Consider the following 15,357-nt stretch of genomic DNA (forward strand, 5'->3'; position numbering starts at 1 on the left):
ACAAACAAAAAAATAAACATTTCCATGTACAAAGTACAACGTAAAAAGAGAATTCAACATAAAACCATGAATTTCCATTTCACAATTTACTTTTTTTGAAAAACTGTGTAATAAACACTCCACATCATTTTCAAAGCTGCCCTGATTTTCTGTGCTTCCTTCTAAGTTTTCTTTTGTTCTCTCTAATGCATTTTAAATTTTTTCTCCCTTACTCCCTACCTCACCCTAGAGAAGGCTACCATTAGACACAAATATATATATATATATATAGGTGTGTATATATATATGTATATATATATACACACCTATATATGTATGTGTGTGTGTGTGTGTATATATATATATATATATATATATATATATATATATATATATATACACACACAAAAAAACATAATATACATACTTTTATTTATCAGTTCTTTCACTGGATATGGATAGCATCTTCCTTCATAGGTCCTTTGCAGTTGATTTGAGTATTTATAATGCTCAAAATGACTTAGTTGTTTGAAGTTATTCTTAGAATATTATTGCTGTTCCTATGTACAGCATTCTCTTGATTTTGTTCATTTCACTCTTCATTATTTCATGTAAGTATTTTTCATGTTTTTCTAAAATTAACTAGCTCATCATTTTTTTAGCTCATCATTTTTTACAGCACAGCAGTATTGTACCACAATCACAACCTGTTTAGCCATTCCCCAATTTATGGCCATCCCCTTAATTCCCAGTTCTTTGCCATCAGAAAGAGAGCGGCTATTAAATATTTTAGAACATATAAGTTCTTTTCCTTTTTCCCTAATCATCTTAGGAAACAAACCTAATAGTGGTATTGCTGAGTCAAAGGGAATACACAGTTTTATAATTCTTTGGGCATAATTCCAGATTGCTCCCCAAAATGCTTGGATCAGTGCACAGTTCTACCAACAGTGAATCAGTGTCTCAGTTTCTCCACATCCCCTCCAACATTTTTCACTTTCCCCTTTTATCATTTTAGCCAATCTGATAGGTGTAAGAAAAAATCTCAAAGTTGTTTTAATTTGCATTTCTTTAATGAAGAGTGATTTAGAGCATTTTTTCATATGACTACATATAATTTTGATTTCTTCATTTATCCTTTAACCTTTTATTAATCAGAGAATGCCTTGTATTCTTATAAATTGGATGAAGTTCTTTATATATTTGAGATATGAGACCTTTATCTGAGAAACTGTCTATAAAAATTTTCTCCCAATTTCCCATTTTCCTTCTAATCTTGGCTACATTGTTTTTATTTGTACAAACCCTTTTTAATTTAATGTAATCAAAATTACCCATTTTACATCTCACAATGATATCTCTTATTTATTCATAATTTTGATAGGTAACATGTTCCATATTCTTCTGATTTTCTTATGCTATCTCCTTTTATATCTAGGTCGTATATCCATTTTGACCTTATCTTGGTAAATTGTGGAAGATATTAGTCTATGCCCAATTTCTGACAGACTGTTTTCTAGATCTCCCAATAATTTTTTTTAACCAAATAATGAATTCTTATCCCAAAAGCTTAAATCTTTGCATTTATTAAACACGATGTTACCATAATGATTTACTACTGAGCATTAAATGTCTATTCTGTTCCACTGATGTATCTTTCTATTTCTTAGCCAGTACCTGATAATTTTGATAATTACTGCTTTATTGTATCATTGAAGATCCGGTAATGCTAAACCTCCTTCCTTTACATTTTTTTTTCATTAATTCCTTTGATATTCTTGAATTTATGTTCTTCCAAATGAATTTTGGTATTATTTTTTGTAGCTCAGTAAAATAACTTTTTATTTAGGTAAAATTGTCATTTTTATTATATTGGCTCTGCCTACCCATGAACAATTAATATTTCTCCAATTATTTAAATCTGACTTTATTTGTATAAAAAGTGTTTTATAATTATATTTATATAATTCCTGAATTTGTTTTAGTAGGTATACTCCCAGGTATTTTATATTCTATAGTTATTTTAAATGGAGTATCTCTTACTATCTCTTCTTGCAGGGTTTTGTTGGTGACATATAGAAATGCTGATGACTTATATGGGTTTATTTTATCCTATTACTTTACTAAAATTATTGCTTCCATTAACTTTTTAGTTGAATCTTTAAGATATTCCAAGTATGTCATCATATCATCTGCAAAAAGAGGTAGCTTTATTATCTTATTGGCCCATTCTAATTCCTTTAATTTCTTTTTCTTTTCTTACTGCTATTACTAGCATTTCTAATACAATACTGAATAACATTGGTGACAATGGGCATCATTGTTTCACTCCTGAACTTACTGGGAAGGCTTCCAGCTTGTCTCCATAACAAATAATGCTTGCTAGTGGTTTTAGGTAGATGCTTCTTATCATTTTAAGGAAAAATCCACTTATACCTATGCTTTCAAGTGTTTTTAATAGGAATGAGTATTGTATTTTATCAAAAGCTTTTTCTATATCTATTGATATAATCATATGATTTTTGTTACTTTTGTTATTGGTATGATCAATTACGTTAATTGTTTTCCTTATGTTAAACCATCCCTGCATTCCTGATATAAATCCCACTTGGACACAATTATAATCTTTGTAATATATTGCTATGGTCTCCTAGCTAGTATTTTATTTAGGATGTTTGTATCCATATTAATTAATAAAATTGGTTTCTAATTTTCTTTCTCTTTTTTGCTCTTCCTAGTTTAGGTATCAGTACATATTTGTTTCATAAAAGGAGCTCGGCAGGAATCTTTCTTTGCCTATTATTCCAAATAATTCATTTAATATTGGAATTAATTGATCATTAAATATTTGGTAGAATTCACTTGTAAATCCATCTGGTCCTGATGTGTTTTTTTTTCCCCTTAGGAAACTCATTTATTTATTTGTTTAATTTCTTTTTCTAAAATAGGTTTATTTAGATATTCTATTTCCTCTTCTGTTAATCAAGGCAGTTTATATTTTAGTAAACATTCTTCCATTTCACTTAAATTGCTAAATGTATTGGCATATAACTGGGAAAAATATCTCCTTATAATTATATTGATTTCATCTTCATTGGTGGTATATTCACCTTTTCACTTTTAATATTAGTGATTTGCTTTCCTTCTCTCTTTTTTAAAATCATATTGACCAATGATTTAACTATTTATTGTTTTTTTTCATAAAACCAACTCTTACTTTTATTGATTAATTCCATGGTTTCCTTACACTGAATTTTATTGATTTCACCTTTGATTTTTAAGATTTCCAATTTGGTATTTAATTGAGGAATTTTAATTTGTTCTTTTTCTAGTTTTCTTAATTGCATATCCAATTCATTGGTCTGCTCTTTATTTTATTAATATAATAAGCATTTAGAGATAGAAATTTTCTTCTGATTACTGCTTTTGCTGCATCCCACAAGTTATGATATGTTGTCATATTATTGTCATTCTGTTTAATGAAATTATTGACTGTTTCTATGATTTGTTTTTTAACCCACTCATTCTTTAAGATTAAGTTATTTAGTCTCCAATTAGTTTTTAATCTGTATTTCCATGATCCCTTGTTGCATATAATTTTTATTGCACTGTGATCTGAAAAGGATGCATTTAATATTTCTGTATTTCCGTATTTAACTATGTATGTTTTATGCCCTAATATATGATTACTTTTTGTAATGGTACCATGCACTGCTGAGAAAAAGGTGAATTTCTTTCTATTCCCATTCATTTCTCTCCAGATATCTATCATATCTAGCTTATCTAAGATTCTACTTACCTCCTTAACTTCTTTTTTATTTTTTTTTGGTTATATTTATCTAATGCTGAGAGGGGAAGGTTAAAGTCCCCCACTATTCTAGCATTAACATCTATTTCCATGTGTAATTCATTTAATTTTTCCTTTAAAAATTTAGATGCTATAGCATTTGGTGCATACAGCTTTAGTATTGATACTGCTTCATTTTTTATGGTACCTTTAATCATAATGTAGTTTCCCTGTTTATCTCTTTTAATTAAATCTACTTTAGTTTTAACTTTGTCTGAGATCATGATTGCTACCCTGCTTTTTTTTTTACCTCAGCTGAAGCATAATAAATTTTACTCTAGCCCTTTATTTTAACTCTGTGTATTTCTCATTTTAAAGCCTATTTCTTATAAACAACATATTATTGGATTCTGATTTTTAATCTATTCTGCTGTCCGCTTCTATTTTATGGGTGAGTTTACTCCATTGACATTCAAAGTTACAATTACTAGCTGTGCAATTCCCTCCATTCTATTTTTTCTCACTATTATCCTTTTCATGCTCTCTTTTTCCCTATCCTTTCTCACAAGTCTGATTTACTTCAAAAGATTACCTCCCTAATCCATATCCTTTTAAAGAACCCTTCTCATATCTTCTCCCCTTACCCTCCAATAACTTAAACTACTTACCCCTCTAAGAACCCCTCCCATATCCTCTCCCCCTCCCTCCCCCTTCTTGATCTACACACTCTTTCTAAAAGTCTCTCCCTTATCCTGTCTACTCACTCTCCTATTTCTTTATAAATTTAGAAGACTTTTATACCCTTCTAGATGTATACGTTAGTCCTTTTTTAACCCAGTTCTGATAAGAACCCTTCTATGTACATGCTTTCAAACTATCCAAGTAATGATGACATTTTTAAGAATTCAGATAACATCTTCCCATATTAAGAAGTAAACAGTTTGACTTTACTAATAATTTGTCTTAATGTTTACCCTATGTTTCTCCTGGATGGCAAATATTCCACTGAATTTTGGTTTTTTTATCACAAATATCTGAAAGTCTTTCAATTCACTAAATGTCCCTTTTTTTTTCCATTCAGGATTATACTCAGCATTGTTGGATAAGTTATTCTTGGTTGCAAACCAAGCTCCTTTGCTCTTCAAAATATAGTGTTCCAAGCCCTTTGGTCTTTTAATGTAAAAGCTACTAGATCTTGTGTTATCCTAACTATAGCTCCATAGTATTTAAATTGTTTTTTTTTCTCTTATTGCTTATAGTATTTTCTCCTTAACCTGGGAGCTTCAAAACTTGGCTATGATATTCCTGTGAGTTTTCATCTTGGGATCTCTTTCAGGTGGTGATTAATGGATTTCTTCTATTTCTATTTTACCCTCTTACTCCAGAACTTCAGGGCAATTTTCCTTAATGATTTCTTGTAATATTGTATCTAGACTCTTTTTTTTTAAATCATAACTTTCAGGTAGCCCAACAATTCTTATATTGTCTCTCTCCAGTCTGTTCTCTAGATCACTTGTTTTTCTTTTTTCTTTTTTTTTTTTGGCTAGGCAATGGGGTTAAGTGACTTACTCAGGGTCACATAGCTAGTAAGTGTTATATGTCTGAGGCTGAATTTGAACTCAGGTCCTCCTGAATCCAGGGCCGGTGCTCTATCCACTGCGCTACCTAGCTGCTCCCATCACTTGTTTTTCTAATGGGTTTTTCGGACTGTTGTTTTCTGAGCTCTGTTTGGGGGTCCAACCTCAGGCATTCCTCTCCACCCCTGAGTCACTGCCCAAAGCCATGTTGTCACTGCAAAAACTCTTCCTCCCTGTGGTCCCTCCTGTGGCTGCAAACTTCAGCTCACCCCTTTGCCCTAGAATTGAAACCAGGCACTCTGCTCTCCTGCAAGTGCCCACAGCTAGCAGTGTCCCTGCGCCTCTGCCACAACACTCAATTGGCATGTGATTGCTCCTCCTTGCCCACAGCCACAGCCTTGGACCAAGTCTGGTCAGCACAGCTGGGCCTCGAACCCCACCACAGTGAAGGGTCCTTCAATCTTCCCCTACTCAACTGAACCACACCCCGCCACCCCCCACCATACACACACACTACTTTGAAGTGAAAGTTCCTGAAGCCAAGACTGTAGTCTGACTCAGCTGCCCCCAGGGTTTGCTGTTTACTGATTCAGTGGAGTTTGCCTGGAGGTGTTTGCCCTACAATCTGCCAAACCTCTACCCCTGAAAGTCAGGTCTTCATGAGATCCTCAAGTTGCTTTGGAGTACAATTGCTTTATCCTGACTTTTAATTATTTCTGCTGCTCAGAGGTCACTTTGAGGCAAAATCTTGTTTGTGGGAGAATTTTGGAGAGCTCAGTATTTCCTGTCCTATTTTGTCATCTTCTAAGAATCTTCTCAGAAAAAGAATCTGAAGTCAGGTTTCCAGACTCAAATAAAAACTTCTTTACATAGTACATTTATTACTAAGGTATATCAGATGACCAACAATTTGGCTTAAGGGTATGTAAAATGGAAACTAGTTTGGCCTACTTAAAAAAAAAACCTTTCAACATTTTTTGTCTTTTTAAAGGTATCAATGCAGTACAGTAGAAAGAACTGTGGCTATGGAATTATAGGAGCTATATTCAAAATCTGGCTCTGACACTGCCTGTATAACCTTTGGCAAGTCACTTCACTTCTCTGGGCCTCAGTTTCCTCGTGTGTAAAGTAAAGGTATCTGACTAGCTGGCCTCTGAGATCCTGTTCAGCTCTAAACCTATGATCTTATGACTTTATCATCAGTTATCTTCAGAACATATTTCCCCATTAGATATTATCATCTACACTTTATATTTAAAATGTTATCATCTACATTTTATATTTATATTTAAAACAAATAAATATTTTAAGTTATACTGAATATTAAAATTGTTAGTTGTTTATATACTCTTCTCTGGTTTGTAAAGTTGAAAACCCACATTTACTAACTATAGAAAATAAGAAATTTGCACAGAAACAACCATTATTAACCCAGTAGTATCAACTGCACACAGTACCATATTGCCTTAGTCAACAACACTCAATAAAAAGAAAAACCATTTATTTCCCAAACATATACAGAGAATGAGTTCTTACCTGTAGAAACTTTTTTACATCAGCAATAATGTCTCTGAAAACAAATTCATCTTTCTGAACCTCAAACCATCCTAGCTTGGTAATTTTAGCAATGACTTGAACAAGAGCTTGAATGACAAACGGAGCCAGTTTGGGTTGGGATGCTATGTAGTTCAGAATGTAATTCCCTGTAAAGAAAATATTTTTCATCATTATTAGAATTTTTCAGTACCATACATTTCAGCAATCATGTTACCACCAAAACTGAGTATCTCATGACAAGTTTTTCTAATGAAAAATTACTGTATTTTTTTTCCTTCAGGCATTGCATTTCCAACCATCTTTAATTTCAATGGATAGACAAAATGAAAGGCAATGCAATTTTCCTAAAAATAAAGCAAAATCTATTTTATTTACTATTTAGATTGTGATCTGACATCCTAAAATTATTTTACTTAGTTTAGGGGGTTTAAAATTGCTAGTTGAATGAATGCTTAGCAGGCAGTGCATCACTGGGATGATTCAAGCAGAAAAAAGCAGAAATATAGGGAGTTATGGTCAGATAGGGGAATGGTACATTAAAGTCTACAAAGAGATCAAGGGGAACGAAGATTAGGAAAAAACCACACTGGATTTGGCAAATAAGAGATTACTAGTAACAATGGAGAAGGCAGTTTCAGTGAAATGATGATGGAAGCCAGACTGTAAGAAGAGAGAGAAGAGAAAGTAGAAGCACTTATTATAGAAGGCCTTTTCAAGTTTAGCCACAAAAGGCAGAAGAGATATAAGGCTTGGAAGAATCAAGTGAGATTCTTTTTGAGGATGGGGAAGAAATGGGCATATCTGTAGGCAGTAAGGAAAAAGCCAGTAGACAGAGAGAGAATGAAGATAAGTGATAGAATAGGGATGAGAGAGGAAGCAATCTATTAGAGATAGGATAAAATAATAAGATCATGAATGCAGGTGGAGAAGCGAGCCTTGGTAAGGAGTAAGGTCACATCTTCATGAGACTAGGGTGAAGGAGGAGATAATGACAGAAGGCATCTGATCAATATGAAATGAGGAAGAGGGGAGAAGAGGGAACTCATGGAAAATGTCCTCATTTTTTCTAGTAAAATATGAAGCAAGGCTCTCAGCTGAGAGGGTGAGGGTAGGGACAGCCACAGGAAGTTTGAGGAGGGAAGAAAAGCTTTGAAAGAGCTGTGGAAAGCAGGACAGTGAGTTGATAAGGGAGTGCAGAAGGACTGCCAAACCACAGTGAGGGCCTAATTGAAGTTATGTAACATAAATTTGTTGTGGGACCAGTTAGAAAGGTTGTGTGATTTTTCTCAACCTTAGTTCAGCAGCACATGTCTAGGAACAAAAGCAGTGAATGATGACAGTGAGCTGACAATGAAATTTGGCAGGGAGCGATGAGTGAAATGATAAAGAGGACAGGGATTAAAGAAAGGGCAGTACAGAGCTGAATTGGCTCATGGAGGGGTCAAGATGAGAAAGAGAAGAGAGAATGATTCTTTCAATGTTACCTGTTGAACTAACTTTATGTTGGGCAAGAAAAGAGAAATTTTACATTTTATCTCTGTATCAGCAAAGCCAAACATATACATATATATGTCTCATTTTATGTTTCATAGAACATCCAATATATTTTGTTGGAGTTCAGTAAATACTATGTGCCTGCAAGAATCCTTTCATATGGTTTATTTCTATTTGAGTTTGACATCTTTGATATGTGGTATAATCCCATTTCTGTTTGAATTTTTTCAGCAGTGGGGAGATCACTACTTCATAATCAATCAGTCAATTAGCAAGTATTTATCAAGCAAAAGTATTTATCAAGCAAGTGTATATCAAACCCTATGCTGGGTACCAAGGACACAAAAGATAATAATGAATCAGTCCTTGACTTCAAGAAGCTTATAATCTACTAGGGAAGAAAAAATATACATATACATAAATTATATGCAGCTTCTGTTGTGACAAGATATGACTAGGGCACACATATCATTAGAACTTAATAGTAAATACCTGTTGACTGATCAATTTAGATAAAGTGACAAATGTTTTTCAAAATCCAACAAATAGACCAAAGGAATATAAAACAAAGAGAAACAGTTCAACTTGAGTCTTGGGCAGGTGCTCAAACATTTGGGGAAAGGGTAGACAGAACCTAAGTATAATAATTTAGTTAACCTTATTTAACATAAGCATATATAACTCTTCCTCTGCATAATCAGTGTCCACTCCATCTCTTGCCCCTCTACCCTGTTCTCTTGCTCACACGGCTGTCAGGCTAGTTCAGGCCCTTACCACCTGCCTGAATTACTGACTGCCTGGTGTCTTGGCTACTCTCTCCAACTCCAAGCCATTGTTCATACAGCTGCCTAAACGACCTTCTGAACATATGAAGTCTCTGATGATCACAATATCATTACCCTAATCTATTACTGAAGGCTCTCCACAATTGGTAGCAACTAAGTTTTCAGGTTTGTTTCTACATTACTCCCTTTCTTTGACTTGACTGTGGGAGGCAGGGAGGTTAATCTACTGCTAGTGGAGGTGTAAACTGGCTTTACTGTTTTGGAAAACAATATGGAATAGGCAAGAAAAAATATTAAATTGTTCTCACCCTTTAACCCAGAGACAATTGGGACAATATTCCAAGGAAAAACCTGGATGTTACTTTTTAAAAAAGCAAAACATTTTGGGAAGGTGAATCTTTTGTGCAAGACATTATCTATTCTATTCCAAAGCCAAAGAAAATAACTTTTCAGTCATTTTAGGATTTCACACCATGTTCACCCCCATCAGGGAAGATAATCCATCCTAGACTCCTGTTTAAAAGTCAAGACCCAAAAGATTTGAAAACAGTGTCAGGAACACATAATTCACACTTCTAACCTCAGCAAAACATCTAGAGAAAAACTGCCTTTTAAAATGCAGTTTTGTAAAAAGCACAATAAAGTACTTACGGATATCTATCCTTTGTTCAATAGGTAGAGGAGTCACTCTGCTGACAAGTTTTGAAAGGCATGTTGCTGCAAGTAGCTGAGAATAGGATGTCTGTAAAAAAAATTTTTTTTTTGCATTTTAATTAACTTTCACTAGAAAAAATGAAAGAAGAAAGAATAGGTCAAATTATTTGTATTCAAAATTCTAATGCTTTGGAATGCCATTTTTTTTGTTTCCTTTTTACTTTGGTTTTTCAAAAAAGTTTAACCATGGTAAAAGGCATGCTATGATCATCAAATTTCTGCGAGAGAAAAGTGGTGAGATACACCACTTCAAATAACTATAAGGAATCACAGAAATAAACTACTGAATCAAAGAATAGTAGTGCTATAAAATATATGAACACAGACAAAGAGAGGGGTAGCAACTCATCCAAGGTCATAAAGCTGATCAACAAAGAAGCAAGAATAACCAAAGTCTCATAATTCAAAAATTAGCCTGCATTGGAATAGGAGCAAGATTTTCAACCAGTTTATAATCATTGAATAAGACTATATTAAGGACATACTCTGGGATTTTTAATTCATGATTTGAAATCACTTAATCTCTCTGAATCTGTTTCCTCATCAAGTTTGTTGTGAGGAACAAATGAGAAGGTTTCTTTTTTTTTTAACTAACTAATAAACTAATAGAGTTTGTTTTGAACACTGTAGAATAGTATATTATTATCATCATATTATATTTATATATTATTATTATGGTCAATTATTATTATTAAATAATTTCCTATTAAACAAAAAAGTGTGTTTTTATTTTATGGATCTCTTCAGAAGTCTCCATTTTAACATAATTCTGATTATAGGTGTAAATTGCAAATGATTTACAGTTTAGATAAAACTCAACAAGTCTTTAACATCAAAAAATTTATGCTTTGTCTTATGGACCTAGCTCTCTTGAATTTCAAGTAGCTGGATGATTTTAGTTAGTCAGCTTTTGGTAAAATCTTAAAAGTTTAGGAAATAAAATGAATAAACCTTTATCCAGTCCAGCCATTTCCCTAGTTCTCACTTTTCTCATCTTGTTGCACTTGACATTGTTGACAATCCTTTCCTCCTGGATACTCTCTCTTCTCTGGATTTTCATGTCACAATTCTCTCCTGCTTATTCTGCTACTTATAGAAGCACTCTTGCTTCATCTCCTTTGCTGATTCTTCATCTATATCACATCCCTAATTGTGAGTGTTCTCCTAGGCTGGATATTCTCCTCTTTCTACATGCTATTTCTTGGTGACCTTTTCATCTCCCATGGATTACATTCTAATCTCTATGATGATGATACCCAGACCTATATATCACTGCCTCCTGAGCTTCAGTCCCATATCATCAATTGCCTATTGGACCTTTCAAACTAGATGTTCCACAGACATCTAAATTCATTTTTCCAAAACTGAACAATTATCTTTTCTCCCCAAACCAGCCTTCTTCCACACTTTTTTTATTCTGTAGCAACACCATCCAGGTTCTAAACTTTGGAATTATCTACAATCCCATATTTTCCCTAACCCTAAAGATCCTGTCTCTTGACAAATCTTTCTATAATCTACCTTCCCAACTAACTATTTCTCTCCACTCATATAGCCAGCACCTTAGTTCAGGCCCTCATCACCTCTCATCTAGATTAATGCATCAGATTGCCATTTGGTTTCCCTTCCTCAAATCTCTCACCACTCTAGTTCATTCTATTCAAAGTCGCCAAGGTGATTTTCCTTAAGTGTACATTTAGCCAAGTTTATCTGCATGATCTAAAGATAACATTCTTACTCTGTTGACCAGCTGGATACATATCATAATCTCTGAGTGCATCTTTTCATTCTTTTTTATGTCTGATTACATTTCTTGGCCTTTAATCATATTAGGTTAATACAGCAATCACATAACTGTGGCCATGAAAGACTGGGATGAGGTCAGGTAGGAGAGGTTGCTTATACTCTGCAGCAACAGCATCCCTGGGTATGGAGCCCCAGCAAATGTGACGATCATCATCATTTAAAAAAAAATTAATCTTGTCTGGCCTCAGACACTTGACACTTAACTAGCTGTGTGACCCTGGGCAAATCACTTAACCGCAATTGCCTCACCAAAAAGAAAAAAAAAATTAATCTTGGAATATGTCTGACTTACTCAGAACTCTTTCCTCAAATCTGAGCTTTATTTATTAGTGTTTTTGCTTTATTATCTTAACTATTCTTTAACATTTTAAAGAAGTTAATAGCAAGCAGGGTTCCTCTTCTAGAAAAAAAAATTCTGGTTGTCATTTAACCTTTCTAATAAAGGGTAGGCATCATAACCCTTCCAGCCCTAGATCTATGATCTTACGACCCTAAGTATCTGAATTCACCCTCATTCTCACTCAGACTTTCCCCCTAGATTTTCCTACGTCCTTCCTTTCTCACTCTAGAATTCTACAGTTACAAATTAAGCACCATATAGATTATCTATCATTTTTGTCTTATCTATACTTTGTATCCATTACCACTGATAATGATATTTTAAAATTAATTCAATCACATATATCAAATATACTTACTGTTCCTTGTTCTAATAAAAGCTGACACTTGCTGAGACAATCTGGACTGTCAATAAGTTCCAGCAGCACTTTCTCTGCTTGTATTCGTTGTGAAAGATCAGTCCCTATGTAGAGGTGATTACATAATACTTCCAGCTCATTCAAACTCTGAAGAAAAAATAAAATGTTAAATTAGACTGCTTACTTGTAATATCCATTAAATTGCTAATAAAATCATACGAATGTAGTGATGACAAACAGGCAATGGAAAAATCAAGATACTTCTAATTCACACTATCTTTAAAAATTTCAGCACTTTGGTTTGTCCTGCTATAAAAGAATAAGCATCACCATTATCACAGTGATACTGGTATATACTGAGATTAATAAAAGAGGTTCGTTAGGATCACAGATTTGGAGCTCGAAGGAACTTCGGAGGTCATCTAGTCCAACCTATCACTTTACAGATGAAGAAACTCACATATTTACTTTGTTTACAAATTATACTCTTATCTGAATCAAGAAGGCACAGGGAGAGTTTAAAATAAAGATAAAGGGGGGCAGCTAGGTGGCGCAGTGGATACAGCACCAGCCCTGAAGTCAGGAGGATCTGAGTTCAAATCTGCCTTCAGACCAAACACTTGACACTTACTAGCTGTGTGACCCTGGGCAAGTCACTTAACCCCAACTGCCTAGGAAAAAATAAATAAATGAATAAATAAATAAAGATAAAGGACGGTTGTTAATTAAATCATGTCTTACCCTATCATTTTTTCAGAGAGCTCAGAGAGGGGCAGTGATTTATCTAAGATCGTGCAGTTGTAGCCAGATCTAAAACTAGAACCTAGGTCTTCTTAATAATTCAGTGCTCTTTCCCCTAGACTACAGAATGTTCTTAATCAAAAACAGGTAAAGTTACTTACCATGAAGTTTCCCAAAATTCAGACTAAGGAAAGGTTTTGTTTTGTTTTTTACATTATTAGAAGGAGACTCTACAGTACTGAAAGAAGTCATGATTCTACTTCCCTAAGACCTCAAATAATAGAATCATTTGCAAAGGGACACAGGTTTGAACACCAAATGAGTATACAACGGGTCAAGATACAATTCTGGCAAGGGAAAGGGCATCCTAGAAGTTTTTAATTTATTTCCTCAGCAGTATTGTTTAAGTGAGCCTCCAATTCAATTCAACAAACATTTATTATTTACTCTATACAAGGCTCTGGGAATAAACAAGTAAATGGGGGCAGCTAGGTGGCACAGTGAATAGAGCTCTGGCCTTGGAGTCAGGAGGACCTGAGTTCAAATCCAGCCTCAGACACTTAACACGTACTAGCTGTGTGACCTTGGGCAACTCACTTAACCCTGCTTGCCTCACCAAAAAAAAAACAAAAACAAAAACAAAAAAACAAATAAATGACACAGTCCCTCAATAAGTTACTATATTCACTTTTAAAACTATGCAAAGCAATGTACTAGTTTTGAGTTGATGAGCAAAGGATGTTTTTGTGATTTTCCTGAACAAAGTAGAGCATGCTCCACTAACAACCTCCTCTGAAGCTTCAGTGTGGCACTGATGTGGTCCTGAGCTCTAGTGAGCTATATGTGATAAACACAAGCACAGGTAGATTCAGCCTAGGTGGCTTCAAACAGGAGTAAGGTAACTATGACATCTATTTATAGTTAAATTTAGAAAGGTGCAAGGTTAGCTATAAGCTGGTATCAGTTAATTCAGCCACAACAACCTATAAAGACCATCTACCAAAGCATATAGGTTGTGAACTGTGATGGTGGAGGGAGTATAAAAAAAAATCAATTGAAATATTATAAAGCTTATAAAGAATTGATACAAAACAAGGGTTAACCAACCGCTTTCTTCCCACAGTAAACCTCGGAAATAACTCCTCATTTAAGGTTTTGGTGGGGCCTTGAAATGAATAGGTGGTGTTAAAAAAATCATTTATTGTTAACTAAACAAAACATGCTACAGTCCCCAAATGTTTCAAGACCATTTGGATAGGATAAAATATAACTGGAGGAAGCATTTTAAACAGGCAGTAAGAAACAGAAAAAGGAGCCAAAAGCTCCAATAACTTTACAGGATAAGAGAAAGTCACCAACAATATCAGTTGGCATGCCGATTTTTTTTCGTTATTTAACTAATAAAATTTGAATGATTTGGTTCTGTACCAATTGGTCAAAATTGGTTGACAAACCTTGAGACCATAAAGTTACATTTTTCCAGCCAAAATTTAAATCATTAACTAAAGGAATATAGAAAAAACAAAAAGGAAAATGTTCTAACTTGCTTCTTTCAAGAGTCAAGGAGATTTTATACAAAATTAAGACAAAAGGGAGGAGTAAAATTATGTTTTCACATTGGAGTTCTAACAACTTGACACATACTTGGTATACTGAATGAAGCTGCTTAGAAAAGAGAACTGGCTTTGATGGAGGGGTATATAAAAGACTAAAACAAATGAAAAACACCAAAAACTAAAAAATTAAGGTAACCTATCAACGTTAGAAAACCATTACTAAAAATCCATTTGTATAACTGATAGGTACAGGGTAGGGAAAAAAAAAAGCCACCAGATCCCAAATTCAATTATCATCTATACACAGATAACAAACAAATCCATATGCCCATTCCCTAGCTTATTCACTTATTTTAGTCCTGTGCCTACCATGCCTATAATCCATCTTGGATTTGATGTTCTCATAAAAGAGCACTGACTCTGGAGTCAGAGAATCTGGGCACAAATCCACCTCTGAGGCTTACTACCTGTGTAACCATGGGCAAGTCACTCAGCATCCCTATGCCTAAATTCCCCATTTCAGTAACTTGAATTGAACTCAGCATTTCCTAAACTGTGGGTCCTGACTCCATATGGGGTCATGAAAAATTTGGCAACAGTAAGAGGTTTTTGAGTGGGATGACCAAAAATTAATGAAAAATAAAACGTGTAATGAATCCAAGG

The 15,357-nt window shown here is 34.1% G+C and overlaps 1 protein-coding gene across 5 annotated transcripts in view; it reads right to left on the minus strand.

The window, feature by feature from the left end:
- RANBP17 (RAN binding protein 17) overlaps positions 1–15,357 on the minus strand; it is a 329,638-nt gene that overhangs the window by 306,189 nt on the left and 8,092 nt on the right. For all 5 annotated transcript variants that reach the window (XM_027841755.1, XM_027841754.1, XM_027841758.1 and 2 more), the window contains 3 exons: positions 12,398–12,544; positions 9,831–9,921; positions 6,880–7,046 (listed from right to left, as the gene is read on the minus strand). In XM_027841755.1, coding sequence (XP_027697556.1) covers positions 6,880–7,046; positions 9,831–9,921; positions 12,398–12,544 — 405 coding nt within the window. The remainder of the gene's footprint in view (positions 1–6,879; positions 7,047–9,830; positions 9,922–12,397; positions 12,545–15,357) is intronic.

The sequence above is a fragment of the Vombatus ursinus genome, unplaced genomic scaffold (genome assembly GCF_900497805.2).
Source record: "Vombatus ursinus unplaced genomic scaffold, bare-nosed wombat genome assembly UNPS02014863.1, whole genome shotgun sequence".
NCBI lineage: Eukaryota > Metazoa > Chordata > Mammalia > Diprotodontia > Vombatidae > Vombatus > Vombatus ursinus.